The sequence below is a fragment of the Scardinius erythrophthalmus genome (genome assembly GCF_964197995.2).
Source record: "Scardinius erythrophthalmus genome assembly, chromosome: 1".
Lineage (NCBI taxonomy): Eukaryota > Metazoa > Chordata > Actinopteri > Cypriniformes > Leuciscidae > Scardinius > Scardinius erythrophthalmus.
The window spans coordinates 45,670,080-45,686,335 of NC_138221.1; the positions used below are offsets into that span (position 1 = coordinate 45,670,080).

General features: G+C 36.6%; 1 protein-coding gene across 3 annotated transcripts; it reads right to left on the reverse strand.

The window, feature by feature from the left end:
* Positions 1-1,004: 1,004 nt before the first annotated feature.
* strada (STE20 related adaptor alpha) lies at positions 1,005-15,866 on the reverse strand. Of its 3 annotated transcripts, XM_081393929.1 has the most exons (13): positions 15,762-15,866; positions 15,304-15,376; positions 12,727-12,784; positions 8,911-8,939; positions 5,633-5,735; positions 5,416-5,537; positions 4,835-4,943; positions 4,618-4,741; positions 4,296-4,467; positions 3,254-3,358; positions 2,901-3,145; positions 2,075-2,117; positions 1,005-1,962 (listed from the first exon to the last, which is right to left on the reverse strand). In XM_081393929.1, the coding sequence occupies exons 2-13, from the start codon at positions 15,313-15,315 to the stop codon at positions 1,807-1,809; spliced, it is 1,278 nt and encodes a 425-aa protein (XP_081250055.1). In that variant the 5' UTR covers positions 15,316-15,376; positions 15,762-15,866; the 3' UTR covers positions 1,005-1,806. The 3 variants fall into 3 exon arrangements, with proteins under 3 accessions (XP_081250055.1, XP_081250057.1, XP_081250056.1); XM_081393931.1 differs by lacking the exon at positions 8,911-8,939 and having other exon boundaries at positions 15,762-15,863; XM_081393930.1 differs by lacking the exons at positions 8,911-8,939; positions 12,727-12,784; positions 15,304-15,376; positions 15,762-15,866 and adding an exon at positions 7,252-7,453.
* Between the last annotated feature and the right edge of the window lie 390 nt (positions 15,867-16,256).

Sequence of the window (16,256 nt, forward strand, 5' to 3'; positions counted from 1 at the left end):
GGATGCCAATATAGTAAACGAAAATATATGGTAGTGCACATAGTAAAAAAATATTCTATCTTTCTTGTTGTGAAGAGGACTTTAGAATGAGGTTTTTTTATCAGTATCATTTGATATTGGACATTTAATTATTCATGCTCATTTACCCTATTTTTACATTCGGGTTAAGTGAGTGTTCTTCGATGATGACAAAGGTAAAGTTTTTACTACTAAAAAACTAATCTCGAAAAGAATATCCATTTTTTATCCTGTACATTTTAATGTTGCTTAATGCTTAAATGCCTACCATTTAAAATTACTGATTTATTTTTAGTTTATTTTAATATATTTTGGCAAAATAGTATACAATTTTAATATCTGCCATTTATTCGTTGTCGGTCAAAACGTGAAAATAATTATAAGCTTATCTGTAATATTGAATGTCAGTGGTCAGAGGTTCTGAAATATTTTATGTATTAAGCATTTTCAACATTAAATGTACAGAGTAGTGCAGACAAAGGATGCTCAGGTCAAAGACCATTTATACTTACCCAAAAAGTGCTTAACACAGTAGAACTAACAGTCATATGATCAGCTTAGATCATTACAAACCAATAACCAGAACAAATCAGAGTGAAGAAGACTGTGTCGGACCAGCGTACACCTGAGAAGGACGGTGAGAGTGTTTAGATGCTAAAGACCTGTGTGATCATGTGTGATTGAGGTAGTGATAGTAGCTTCTTGACGGGACGCCGTCACCTTACTTCAGGGAAGTATTGTATTGTAAGTATTCAGGGAATTACCTTGAGATACTGTAGTTATTATTATTAACAACAACTGGAAGTTGTTTAAATTGTCCGTGGTGAACAAGTCAAATTTGGTAGGTTGTATTCGTATTAACTTAAGAATTTCCATGACAATCCCTATTGTAAACTGCATAGTATGTAGTGAAATAACTATTGCAGATAAGTTGTAATCTAGTGAACAACATTCTAAATATAAAAAAAAATTCTATAACAGCAAACAACATCAATGGCAACATTTATTCCATTTGACCAAGATGTAAATATGCTGAAAATACACAGACGGTCCATTAAAGTACTTCCTTCTGTAACACATGCCAAGAACAGAAATTAATCTTAGCAAAAATACAACAGAATTAATATTTTCAAACTAACAACTGCACCAGATAGCAGGCAAAAAAAAGTAATCTAGCATTTTTTGTGGCGTCACTATTGAGCACCATTCCCACAATCCATCCATAAATTGGACAGTCGAGTTTGACTTTACTGACAGCTCTTTATGCTTCACTGGACAAATATGCTAGGATACATTGTAATTCAACTGTGAACTGGTGTTGCTGTAAGCTGGTGGACATTCATAGAGTGTCATTAGTTCAGTTGAAACGCATAGAACACATTTCAGTAGCCTGAAGTGATCACCATTGTCACATGGCCAGTCTGTAAGAGTAACTAAAATGTAGGCGAGGGTGCGCAGTGCATGCCTCAGGCTTCAGTTCATGCTTCTGGATGCATTAGCAAGGCTAAGTGGCTGCTGGTTTTTCATTTCTCTTCTTATAGTCTCTTATTTTAGTTTCAGTGACATACACAAATCACAAAGACATTCCAGAGTCTCTTGTAGCTTCTTTAAACTCTTTGTAATGTCTATATCACGCTCGCATAGCACAGGCCTTCCCTTTTTCTCCCTTAAAACTAAAAAGAAAACAAACAAAATCCACATTTCTCAATTTCTCATTCAGAGTCCTACGGTAAATCACCCCCTTTCCATCCAATCCATCGTCCCTCCATCTCTCATACGTTTTTAATGTCAGAAGTCCCAGTCATCCACATCCAGCTTGCTGAGATCAGACTCCAGATTGGCTAGTCCAGTGGGCGAATCCTGAGGCTGCATGCAGTCTAGGCTGCTGATTGGAGAAACTGGACGCAGGAGCTCAGGAAGAGCCTCGGATGGTCTGCGCTTTATCTGAAACGTTACATTGACCACAATGAAACATTGAGGAGAGTAAGTGTGCAACCACTTTCTGTTTAAATTTGTACACATGTCAGGTTTTTGCTCAGAAGAGGGTAAAACGTACTTGTTTGAAGAAGGAATGGCCTATCAGAGAGCTGGCAGAAGGTCTGTTGAAGACATAACATCAATTTCAATCTATTCATTGCACCACAAAAGTATAACCTACTTGGTAACACTTTACAAAAAGGTTTGTTGATTTGTTGACATAAGTTAAATATAATGAACAATACTTCTACAGCATTTATTAATCTTGGTTAAAGTTAAAATCGTTAAAATCAAAAGTTTGGTTACCCATATTCTTCAAAATGTCTTCTTTTGTGCTCAACAGAAGAAAGAAATTCATACAGATTTGGAACGACATGATGGCGAGTAAATGATGACAGAATTTGAATTTTTGAACATTAGTCTCCTCAGAGAATGTTAATCTTTAACATTAGTTAATGCAACCGTTACCCCTCACCCAGGTCCTACTCGCCCCGCTCTGTGCGGACAACAAACCCGGGTCTCTTGAGATCAAGGAAGTGACGTTTTACTCGCAGTGACTACTAGCTGCCCTCCGTTACGCAACTAAATACTGAAAAAATTTACCTTTATTGACTAACATTAACAAAGATTAATGCTATAAAAATATATATTGCTCATAGATGCTAAGAAATGAGACCTTTTGTAAAGTAAGGACAAACTTCTTACAGTTTATCAATTTGGAGCTCAACATCCTGGATCCCCTTTCACTTTCATTACAAGGAAAAGAGTATTAAGTCCATTCCTGAAAATTTCTCTTTTTCTGTTCCACAGTAAAAGGTTTGGAAAGATATGATGGTGAGTAAAGCATGAAAGAATTTTGAATTAGTGCTTTAAAAATAAATTAAGCACTAGAGTGTTATATTGACCTTTTTTCAGGATCTCTCTGCAGACAAAGTTCCACAAAGGCATGAAAGTGAGGACTGAAGGTCCGACTGTATGGGTTTCCCGCGGAGGTCTCTCCGTTTGTGTGGCGAGCTCCACCGGCACTGGGGCCCTCGCAGATCCCAGAGTCGGCCCCTGAGCGAGACGGTTTCATGCTCAGTTCTTCAGGGGGGATGGTGGTGGTGTCCAGCAGGCAGGGGACTGTACCATTCAACTTCTCTAACAACATCTGACAACAGGAAAACAGACAGTTTATGAAGCTAAATGTAAGGAGCGTAAAAGCTTAAAAAGGAGGGAAAGCAAAAAGTGTATCTAAAAAAGCAAATGTTTGTCTTACCTGCGTAGCAGGCATGTCTTTAAAAGGCACGTGACCATTAGCTAGCTCACATGCAGTGATGCCCAAACTGTAAATGTCTGAGCGGAAGTCATATCCCTGAAGATTCTGTCATATGCACAGATAAATACAGATTTAATAAAAATGTAATTTGCTCATTTCTTATGTATTATAAGTACAGTATACATGCTGATCAAAAGTTTGGGGCCAGTAAGATTTTTTAATGTTCTGAAAGAAGTCTCTTATGCTCTTCTGCATTTATTTGATCAATAATACAGGTATATATATATATATATGTTTTAGTGCATTCTAATGTGTTGATTTGGTGCACAAGAAGCATTTCTTGTCATTATCGGTGTTTAAAACAATAAACACGATATACCGATAACACAGTGTAACGATATACCCTCATGTCACGATTCGATACATATCACGATACTGAACTCACAATATGATATCATTGCGATACACCAAGACATATGGCGAAAGGTTAACAAAAAATGTATTGTTGATTAATATGGAAAATTTGATATTACATTGCGGGTGGAAATGAATAGGCTTGGACTTGGTGCTGGAAACAAAATGTACAGGACAATGATGACACCAGAATAAAAATATTCATGATTCTGAAGCTGAAAATACAGAATTAGTTTTAGACAAATATGCTTCCACTCTGTCACTGACTAGATACTGTCACTTAAATATACTGACTATATATTTAAAATAATGTAGGCCACTTTTTACTGGTAACATAAGAAATTTGGCATTATCAGAACCCACAAATATTTCCCCATTGCATTATTATATATTAGATTCAACATTATATATAGTTTAATGTAGTACTGACACTAAAACTCTATAAACCTTAATTTTTTCCTCACACAGTCATTTTCATTTTGGGTGAAATATACACAATACAGATTGTCACTATCAACAATATATATTGCACATTTTTGTATTGTGATATATTGTGACACGATATATTGTTACACCCCTAATTATTACTGACCCCAAAATTTAGATTGGTACAGTAGATCAAACGTACCTGCTGCAGAACCTCTGGACTGAGCCAAGGTAGTACTTTAATACTGTACTGGGGAAAATCATGTACAACGCGTGCTCTCTGACCGTGACGGATCAAGCTGAAGATACTCCTAAGACCGGACAGATACACCTGCCCATCTGCTGCAATCAGAACGTGGCTGGCCTTCACACTCCTACAGACATAGATTAAGATGACTGAAAAGTATTCTTGTAGCACTTACATTAAAAACATGAGACCAACAGCCTGGAGTGGTTGGTTGATATATTAACCTGTTTGACTAATAACAATAATAACTAATCATGAGTGCACATGCGTTCCTCACCGGTGAACGTAGCCCATCTGATGTATGTACTCCAGCGCTCTCAGCACACCCAGCAGGATGTAGGCAATTGTCTGCTCACTCAAACCATCAGCAAAATGTGTACTGATCAAATCTCGTGCTGATCCTGATAGAGAAGAGAAACACAAAAGAAATATTTTCAACTGGTACTATGAGCAGCTCAGACTTGATATAGTTGATGCAGAATGTCTCAGCTAACCGTAGGCCATGAAGGGTGTGATCACCCACAGTTCATTCTCAGCAATGAAGACGCTTTTGTATGGGAGAATACAGGGGTGGTGGAACAGCTTAGAGACATGGAGTTCTCCCTTTGGAAAAACAAACAGAAAGTGGTTGCAATGCTTATGTTTACTGTATATACTAGCGCTGTGCATGACTAATTGACTAGTTAAGTATTTGTTCCGCACCAACTAGTCGCCTAATAAAAACACTACTCAAACATTGCAAAAGGATTTTTGAAATACAAATTTAAATAAACTTTCTTACTGAATCAGTGTTGTTAACTAAAACTATTCAATAAAAGATAAACCGAATCTGCATCTAAACTGAAAAATCTAAATGTCATTATTAATGTATATTGCCCATTTTTTTCAAAAGAAAGACATAAGTTGTTAAAAATAGCTTATTTTGAAACTGTTATCAGTGATGTGAGGTTTGTGAATACAACAAAATATGCATTTCAGTTATTTTGCTACATTCATTAAAAATAAATATAAAATGACTCAAATTGACCATCTCTAGTATATTCTGAGAGAAGCCCTGCTGTCACTTTCTACTGACCTGTAAGTAATTGACCATGTCATTGGTACAGGAATCCAGGTCAATACGCCGGATGGCCACAAGTTCCCCAGTAGGTTTGTACCTGGCCAGATTGACTGTCATCAAGTCCTCCAAACCGCGCCCTACACAAGCACAGACAAAAACACACATCAGCTGTAGGAATCACAGAGAACCTCACAGCGATGTCTGTACTAGTGCTGTGCAGTCTTGGCCTCACCTATGACAGTGCTCAGCTCATAGGCGTTGTTATCTGGAAGAAAGCTTCCCATGGTGTCCCTGCGTGGGAGAGGGCTCAGAGACTCTCGACTGTCTTCATGGGCCTGAGTCAATGAAAAGAGTCATTAGTTCAACGAGGCAACACAGTGTGGCCCACAAACGTACTTACAACCTCTACAGTTATGCCACTGGGGGCGGGGCCAAATAAACAAAGTGCAAACTGAATATGGCTGTGTCTCGATCACCTTCCTGATGTCAGACAGCTTATTGTGAACACAAACTCAGACTGATCCACTAAATATTGAGAAACCAGGGAGCGGATTGAGACACTCGTCAGATCCCAGTTCAGCATTCAACACAATCAAATCCTTTTAACATACTTGAATTATTAGATTGTGAACCCTGTGATTTTACTGGAGGTGTATTCGTGAAAGTGTTTTGTGGGTACGCAGACATACAGTGACCCAATAAATTATTTCAACATTTAATTCACACTTAAAAACGTATGAATGTCATTACATTAGATGATCAAATATCAAATCAAATGGCATCGATTTTAAAGAAACGTTCTTGTTCTCTTTTCCAAGCAAGACATTTCACACAAAAAAAGCATGTTAGGTTTTAAAAGATAAAACAATAGAACTACTGTACAAAATTAAGAAAACATTCCTGGAGTCTGACAATTTCTGGTGGTAAACATTAGTGAAATCTGATCAATAGTGGATGAACTACACTACCATTCAAAAGTTATATATATATATTTCTAGAAATGTATACTTTAATTCAGGAAGGCTGCATTAAATTGAAGTGACAGTAAAGAAATGTCTAATTTTACAACATTTTATTTCAAATAAATGCTATACTTATACTTTCTATTATGAAAAATTAATGTTTCTTGAGCATATGAAATCATCATATTAGAATGATTTCTGGAGGATCATGTGACACTGAAGACTGGGGTAATGATGCTGAAAATACAGCTTTGCATCACAGGAATAAATGACATTAAACATTACATTATTTGAAATTGTAACAGAATTTCACAATATAACTGTTTTTACTGTATTTTTGATCCAATAAATACAGCTTTGGTGAGCATCAGAGACCTCTTTCAAAAAAATAAAACAAAACAAACTCCAAACTATTGAACTTAAGTGTATATCTGTGCTTACTCTGATGGTGCACCTGTGTGAATTTGCTACTGCTACTGATCTACTGCAATGACCTTAGGACCAGTTAGTTGAAAGTCACAGCATGATAGAGGTCTAGCATTATTTGTTTGCAGATGCCACTTAGTTTGATATTTTGTTTCTAATGCAAAGACATTTTTTGACTCACTGTACATTCACAGATGTTGTCACAGGGAGTTTAGAAAATAAAAGTCTTGTGAATGTGACCCAGGATCAACCTTTAGTGTTTCTGACAGGATTTGTGTCACTGTGCAAGCAGTGTTTGGGTAGCAAACATTATAAGTACATGTTAGCTTTACTTCAAAAGCATCATAGTATTTTGAGACGTCAACCAAATATACTATGACCTATGAAACTATGTCAGTTTCAGTGAATTAGGAAACATTTCAAGTACACACATATACAATCACAGAAAACTGCACAAACCAACCTGGTTTTGAAGAGGGGAAGGGTTTTTATTGCACATACACTGATAAATCCCAGCCATTGCAAAGCTCTTCAGAGAATCATACAGATCAAGTACTGAGAAACGGCAGATTATGGCTAATTAAAGATTCAGTCCAACTGTTCTGAAACTCAGTACGAGACGAGACGAGAAGTTGAAACCGCAGCAGGAATGGCTTCACAAAACTCTGCATATTTGCAAAAGCATGTTATAAGCATCAACATTTTTTTTACAATACACTTTGTTGCATTTGGTCATAGATATACATGATCCCATTAAGATCAAGTACTTGTTGTTTTAAAATGTTTTACTTGCATTAGTTTATATATTATACACAGATAATATTAACAATAACATCCTCTCAAATATGATGAGAGTATTTGTCAGTGGAGATCATGCAGGTCTATGGCAATTCATGAAAAATAATAATAATAATCATTTTATGCCCTTTGATGTGTTTGCAGGACTATTTCAGTGAACAGTGCAGCAAGCCCAGGCTTTGACAGGATGACTCCATGTGTTGCATTAACACAATGAGCATCATCCCACTTCACATGCTTAGGTGACCAATGACAACATTATCATTATTCCTGGTGTTGGTTCGTTCTTTGTGACAACTCTTATGAGTAAATTTCATAAGAGAGATGCCTTAAATTGCAAGGTGTAATGCAGAATTAGCCTGTTGAATTAGACTGCTAATTATTAGACAAAGAAGCAATTCAGTGAATTCACTCAAAGTTTAAGTCCTCCTTCATTAAAGGGACAGCTCACCCATTAGTGCAAACAGTACTATGTACTCATCCCTTAGGATCCCACATGCCTTTATCAACTTTAAATTTTAAGTATTTAAAAAAAAAAAGTAATTAATACTTTTATCCAGCAAGGGTACAATAAATTGGTCAAAAGCAACAGTAAATATGTTTATAATGATAAATAAATGCAGTTCTTTGTATTCTTCAAAGCATGAAAATCATGTTTTTCAATAATATATACTAAATATCCCCCAAAAAAGCACAGCACAACTATTTTCAACATTGATAATAAGGGTCCATTTTTGCCATTGGAGTTAATCAGACTATTAAATAAGTTAATTAGACTATTAATAGTGTCTTAACACATTCAAGCTTGCAAATTACAAGATCATCTTCTAGTGATTTTTTGGGTGAACTATCCTTCATATCTATTGTATCTGTTCTTTAGCATAAATGCGTTACATTGCTCTTTTAATCTGTTTGCTCTTTAATTCAGGGTCTTATTTATGATTTAAGTATTGCATTACTGGGTAACTGAACCCCAAGTATTTGCTTCCCTTTGGTTTATCAAGCACTCACCCCTAACCAGTGAGTTTCTTGGGCCGTAATTTTTCTTTTCCTCATTAAAATATGAGCAGTTCCCTTTTCTGGACCCTCAGTCTGTCTGAGCAGGTGTGGAGGTATGAGTGTCACAGCAGCACGATGAGTGCATGCACGCAAACACAGGAGCACAGGGGGATGTATTCATCTGAGCATACAAACACACACACACACACCCCATTAATCTTACATTTACACAAGCGCACACCCGCTCACATGCTCATCCACGCACACCTATCGCACACCCACACCAACAGGCGGATGGAAAAGCTGGAAGATATTCCACACTTACTTTCCTTAGTGGGCTTGCCTGAGTTTGCTCTGGCGTAGAGAAACCATGTAAATGATGCAAAAAACACATACAAACAAACAATCTGCCTTTAAAGTGGTTCTCACAAATTTAAGAAACATCAAGAACATCTTTAGTTTTCTGAGAACCCCTCTTCTTAGCTTATTATCAACATCCTGCCAATCAAAACGCTCTACATCCTTGGTATAATATTTTTTTAATATACATATACATATACATATGTACCTATTCATTAATTAGTTTTCCCCCCTTTCTCCTAACAAACAAACAATGAAACATAAGAAATATTCTAACATAAATATAAGAAACACAGTATCTGTAAATTTCTTTTTTGCTTGTCTAGTCAAAATTGACACCACATATGATCTATATGGCAGCAAATTGCATATAGCCTAGGCCTATAAAATGATCAAAGAAAGCAGAAATTATATTTATATTACTTGAACACTCAATTCAACAAAAAAGGATAAACCATCAGAAAAGCATTCTTTAATATCTTCTTTCTTTCTATATTAACATCTTTTTTTTTTAAATTTAACAATCTTGGTGATCAACCCTTTTTATTTATGCATTGCCATGGAACATGTAACAGCCAAAAGCAAACGAAACTTAGCGTCTTTAAAGCAGACATGAAGCAGCAATTATGGACTGCAACAAAAGGAATGGAAGCAGACAGAAAAAGCAACATCTAAAAAAAATCCCTTCATTTTCCATGGATTACACTTACACACCATTTTAGAGCTTTGAAAACTAATTGATATATATCATTAGGTCTGGAATTATACACCAGACAAGTCTGAAATAATGCTTTTCATTTTTAAATGACAGTTATTGTTTGTACCACTAACATATTTGTTCAGAATCAGATTTTTTTCAATAGTCTAATATAGACCACCGTTCAAAAGTTTGGAGACCGTACAATTTTCTAACGTTCTTGAAAGACTATTCTCCTACACTCACCAAGGCTGTGTTTATTTGATCAAAATAATTTTGTGAAATATTATTAGTTTAAAATAGCCGTTTTCCTGTTAAATATATTTTAAACTGTAATGTCAAAGCTGAATTTTCAGCATCTTTACTCCAGTCTTCAGTGTCACATGATCCTTCAGAAATCATGTTGTGCTGCTTAATATTATTGTGCAAATCGTGATACTTTTTTTCAGCATTCTTTGATGAATAGACTGTCACTTTTTAGCAATTTAATGCATCCTAGCTGAATAACAGTAATAATTTCTTTAAAATAAACATTTTACTGACCCCAAGCTTTTGAACGGTTGTGTATATTATAATTTTATGTATTGCAACTAAATGGGAGAAAATTTGAACGTTTATACTGCACTGAAAAAAATGATTTGTTGAATTTAATAAAAAAAAATTATCGTAAATGGTTGCACACAATTGATTTTAGCTACATTTAAACATGCATTAAGTTGAACTAAAATTGATTAAGTTCAATTTAATGCATTTGTTTAAATGTAGCTAAAATCAATTGTGTGCAACCACTTACGATAATTTTTTTTTATTAAATTCAACAAATCATTTTTTTCAGTGTGATGTAAGAACAATGCTGTCAAAAGGCAATCGCATCAAAATGTAAAAAGATATGAAGCCTTTTTAAAACCTGGATTTCTCTGTAAACTAGTCTATAAGTAAAGCTCACAATCTACCAATACATACAGTATTCCTGTAACAGATTTCATATGGCTTCACCTTAGATCTCCCCTACAGATCAGTTGCAGTGACTCAGCTGTCAGTTACACCACAGAAGCAATCCGTCAACACCTAGCAATTACACTACATCAGAGTCATCCTACATACATACATAGACACATCACCGCAGAAAGGAGATTAAAAAGCCTCACAGGCACAAGGACACACAGAATCTGCGGTTACCGCCATCATCAGTCACCATGACACAAACGCATGAAACGCATCTGTTCCATTACAGAGCAGTATCACACCACACCGTATGACACATTTACAACAAAAACCCACAACGATTGACAATATTAAATTCACAAAACCTTTAATGAAGCACACGCAAAACAAACAGCGAGCCAAAAGCCATATTGTTGCTTTTGCAAAGGTACTGGTGGCAGGGCTCTAGAGTGCGACCAATTTGGTCGCATATGCGACCAAATTTTGTAAGTGTGCGACTAACATTTTTCCTAGGTCGCACCGGTGCACCTAACGTCCTCGCATCCGCTGCCTCTCCACGAACGTTTGTTGGCGTTTGTTCTCCTTTGACGGAACTCGCACTCTTCTCTCACGCGATGCCACAGCTCGCACAACACGACAGCCCTGCTTAATGAGTGACGACGGAGGACAGAATTAAACATTCAAACGTAGCCTGGTTACACTTAAGGTCTGTTATATTAGTCTGATTTTATTTAAAATTTCGGCTTCCAAAGATTATAAAAAATAACATATTGAGGTAAAACCATTAAAAACTATCTAACTACGCGCAACTTCTTCCCTTCGCAGCATTACGCTGTCATTTCTCCCTAACACTCAGAATCAGAATCAGCACGATCGGTGATTGTTGTAAATGCAGTCTAGCTACTGTTGCTAAATTGCGGGACGCGTTTAATAATTGAAAGAGCAATTAAAAACACACAAATCTGCGCAAGAGATGTTGTTCGCATGGCGGCGCGCGCTCCGAAACAGACCGAGACAAGCAAATTATACTTTCGGTTTCATGTGCAGATTGTGCGCGTCTAAACGATCAATTGTACACAAAAGCGTGTCAAAATTACCGGCTTTGAGATTCACTAAAAACAGTTTATGTCTTAAATGGACGTAGTTATGGAAATAGTTGGAATATGAGAATATGGTGCATCAGTAGCCTATTAGATCTGCACCCGGTCTTAAAGGGGCCGCAGTCTAATAAACATGCTGACGATTGCGCCATTACTGCAAATCAAACAGAGAAAAATCCCTCACAGCTCTTGAAAGAATAACTTCAGCTTTAATAAGCATTAATCTATTTATGATAAATTTTACAGTGTTTTACATTTTTTTACTTTATTAGATTTCTTTTTAGACCATGCCTGAACAGTAGTAGGTCTTCCTGAAATTAAAGCACTGTGTTGGCCTATATAAAGTGTATCTTTGTTTAATTGTTTATCTTTTGTTTATCTATTGTTTATCTTTGTTTATTATATATAAAACAAAAAGAACCATAAGAATACAGTTAAAGTACTGTATCGATAAGCAGTATCGGTAAGAGGAATACCGTTAATAATTGTGCTTCAAAAAAATAAATAAAAGTTTTTACCTACACCTTCTTGTTTAAATTCATTTACATAATATATATGAATGTGTATAGAGCGTGATAAAAAGGTGACCTTAAAATTGTGGCGTTAAAGGTGATACAGCCGAGGAAAAATTTGGGTGCACCCAAATTTTGTGCTGGTGCACCTAAATAAAAAAGTTAGGCGCACCAGTGCAACCAAGGCAAAAAGTTAGTCTGGAGCCCTGGGTGGGTTGCGATCATGGGTAATCTGCATATGCAGAGCTTCTCTTTTGCTATGTGCCTGCATAGCTGACTATGAGGGGGATTTGTGTGCAAAAATATTTATCTCCTTGACAAGTTCAAGATGGGCCAATTGACCATTTGAATATTGCAGAAGTATCTTGAAATATGAATGTATTATAGGAACTAATTTTTAGGTTTGAGTTTCTAGGGCTCCCCTTCACACTCACCCTGGCTACTTTGGGATAAGCTCAGGCGGGTGGGGTTTGCCGAAAGAGGTACGAGAAGCACAGCGACATCAGATGCTGGACTATTGAACTCACCTCCAAATAACTCCAGGTCCCTCAGGCTTTCCACACTAAGTTTCTCTGACACCCAGCGCTGAGAGAAAGTGAGAGATGGATGTACATGGGTCATTGACAATTAAAGGGGTGGTATAATGCCTTTTTCACAAGATGTAAAATAAGTCTTTGATGTAATGCCGCTAACCCGGACGTCAAGGTCACTTCCGTGATTTGGGAAAAGCCTGTAAAAGTCCTGGCAGAAAGCGATCATAAGGATGTAGTGTAACGACGCCCAGTTCCAGGAATGCACTAATATTTTGTTGGTAGTACCAGTTTGCAACAATTATTAGTTAACACTAAGTTGTCAACACTTGGGAAAAAATAATATAAAATGCATCGCTTTGCAGGCTTTTCCCAAACTCGACGTCCGGGTTAGCGGTAGCATAAGCCGTCAGAGGCAAGTGTTATTTAAATAAACTCCTGATGTACTTACAAACTTTCCAATGCCTCGTTTTATGAGTACAGAACCTATTTGTACTACTGTAGAACTTTGGTACCATTCCGGGCATTATTAATGGGGTAATTTACGAGATACAACCTTGGATCCATTAGCGCCTACACTAAGCCATTCGGCTGATATCTCTAAGCTCTAACTTTAATAATGTTCGACCAAGGGGAAAACAACTTCTGGGGTGGTGTTTGGCTCGAGGTCATGGTGCAAACGACCCTAGGATGAAATTACTCCGAACCATCCCTTTAAGGGTTAGTTATGTCACTAACCCAGGAGGAAGCTTGTGCAGTCCCTACCAGCCGTTTATTGTAGTCCTTAAAGGGTAACTAAACCCTAAAACAACTTTTTTTTAGTTAATGATCTGTAAGACTGGGGCTTTATTAATGCTGTTCATTGATTCAAGTCATTTTTTTGACATTTGTGTTTAAAGTGTTTTAATTCTACAAAATATGCTGTAAAAACGTCTCAGTTCTGCCCTCTTCAGGTTGAACGGTGGCTACTGCAGTTGAATTTTCTGTCCTGAAGGACCTCCCAAGACTGCACGTTTTCTTTGTCTCCCTAATCAAACACACCTGATTCAACTCATCAGCTCATTAACCCATGTGATAATGAGCTGATGAATTGAATCAGGGGTGTTTGATTAGCTAACCACGCCCTTGCCTACAGAGAGACGTGTCTCAGATGCACGCCCCCCCCCCCCCCCCCTCCGCTGGGCTCTGCCTACTTTTCCAGCATTTTTCAAATATTGCCAGTGGGTGGAGAGTCAGGCTCTGACCAGGGGTTTAGTTACCCTTTATAGGTGCACTGTGTAATTTTTAGTGGTATCTAGTGGTAAGGATGTGAATTGCAACCAACAGAAGTTACGGTGGCCGACAGGAAGATGTCTTCATCTGAGACAGCAGAGTGTAGCCAGTTAAGCAAGGTTTACTTAATTATTCAGTAAAACTATATGTTATTGCGAATATTATTGTTACTTGTTCATCATTGTGTCAGTGTTTTATTCGCTGACTTTAAATAGCTTCTTTGCACCAAGAACAACATAGTGATGAAACGCGTTTGTCCGTTTAAGGCTACTGTAGAAACATGCCGGCGCATTCAATGTAAGGGGACCCGCGGTCAGTGTATGTAGATAGAAATGGCTCATTCTAAAGGTAATAAAAACAACGGTTCATTAAGTAAAGTCACTGAAAACATAGTTATGTATATGATATTGCATTTCTGTCATCAGATCCTCCTAAATATTACACAATGCACCTTTTAAAAAGCAATTTTTTAAAAGAAAATATCTCCCTTTGCTTTGAACTTTGAGCTTCATAACTTTGCAGATGTTGTTTATGCTCAAACAGCAACATTACACATTAACTAAAGTTAGAAAAGTGAAATCATAATCAATCACCCCTTTAAAGCTTCAAAAAATGTTTTAAAAAACCTTTCAAAGCTGATGTAATGCATATTTTTGAGTCATGAACAAAGTGTTTACATTCATTTTTTGACTGCTTTTATGTCAGGTGGTACAACCAAATAGTTTTATGTAGGCTAGGCTATATACTGTAGATGTCCCACCTGACATGGAAAGTTCATCAACCTACCCATACTTGAAATCAGCAGTTTTTTACCTGTATTTGACAGAGATTTACAAACCTTTTCAATCTGCCACAAGGATGATGCATTGTCATATTACCTTGTCAATTCATAATAAAATGTTTTGCAGTTGTGCCACCCTGACATTTAAGAATATACAAATTGATTTATAAATACTGATATTCATCAAATTTGTTTATATGAAAAGTTTCAAACCGAAAATTACACCATAGTATTTAGGTTTCAGGTTCATTTGTCCAGACAGTTGCACCACCTGACATTTTGGGGTTTTAAGATAACAAAACATAAATTAATATGTATTATTTAAATGTACTTTTTTTAAAACTAGCCTAAATAGGTTAGGCCTATATAAAATAAAGTGATTTGACATGAATTTATCAAATTAATATAAATGGAAATAATGCACTTGGGCACAAAAATATGCAAGTCATGTCATTGACCCACATGCAAACAAAATCAGTCACTTTGACAACCAAGTATTTAACTCAATCAAGCTCACTCACCAAAAAAGACATGGATCCTGGAGATGGTGATGGCAGGTAGCAATACTTTCACAAGCACATAAAGAGTAAAGATCTGCAAGAACATAGCAGAAGTTATTAAACGACCGAGTTTTCAGCAGTTCGTTACCTGAGAAGAACAATACTCGAAAGCAAATAGGATTTATTGACTAGATTACTAGTGCTTGTGCTTGTACATAAAATGACTTGCTCAGCTAACGTTAGGGAGCAGCATGAGAGATGTGTATTCACTCACACAAACCAGCTATATTATAAAAAGCAGGGTTAGCCTAATCATTTATAGCGTATTTCATTTATAAACAACGTAGCATGCAAGTTTACAGGTCAGAATCTTTCAGCTAGCCAAGCAGCGACAAGAATATCTCTCAGTTATGATAAACAGAGCTCGGAGGTCCAATGTACGTTACTTGTGTAAGTAATACAGTAATCGATAAACTCACCTTCTGTTTATATCTAGCGTTCGTCTGATTGACCAAATAGTCCTATTTTTAAGTTGTCATTAAACCTAGGGGGATGTAACGTATTTCTTCTCCTCGCAGTGGGCTGGGTCGTGTTAAAAAAACGTTAGGTGATTGGACAAGTGTCATTGACGACTCGGTTTCCTCGTGTTACTATTGGATCAAAGGTTGGATGCGTGTCTCCCTATTGGTGTAAATTCGTGAGCAAATGAAATATTCTGCGGTTTGTGTTGCCATGTCTTGTTATTATCGCGTATAAAGAAGAGCTTTAGGTTGCAGTTTTAGGGACTTATCGCAACTGCCACCGACATACGGATTTATTAATTTATCTAGAAGGTCTGTATAAAATATATAAACTATTTTAATTATCTTTTGAAATCATATTGTGCATTATTTTGAAAATGCATTACAATCATTTATTATCATTTAATCAAAGGTTTTTGTATGTATTCTATGTTTTCTGTGCAGAGCAATAAC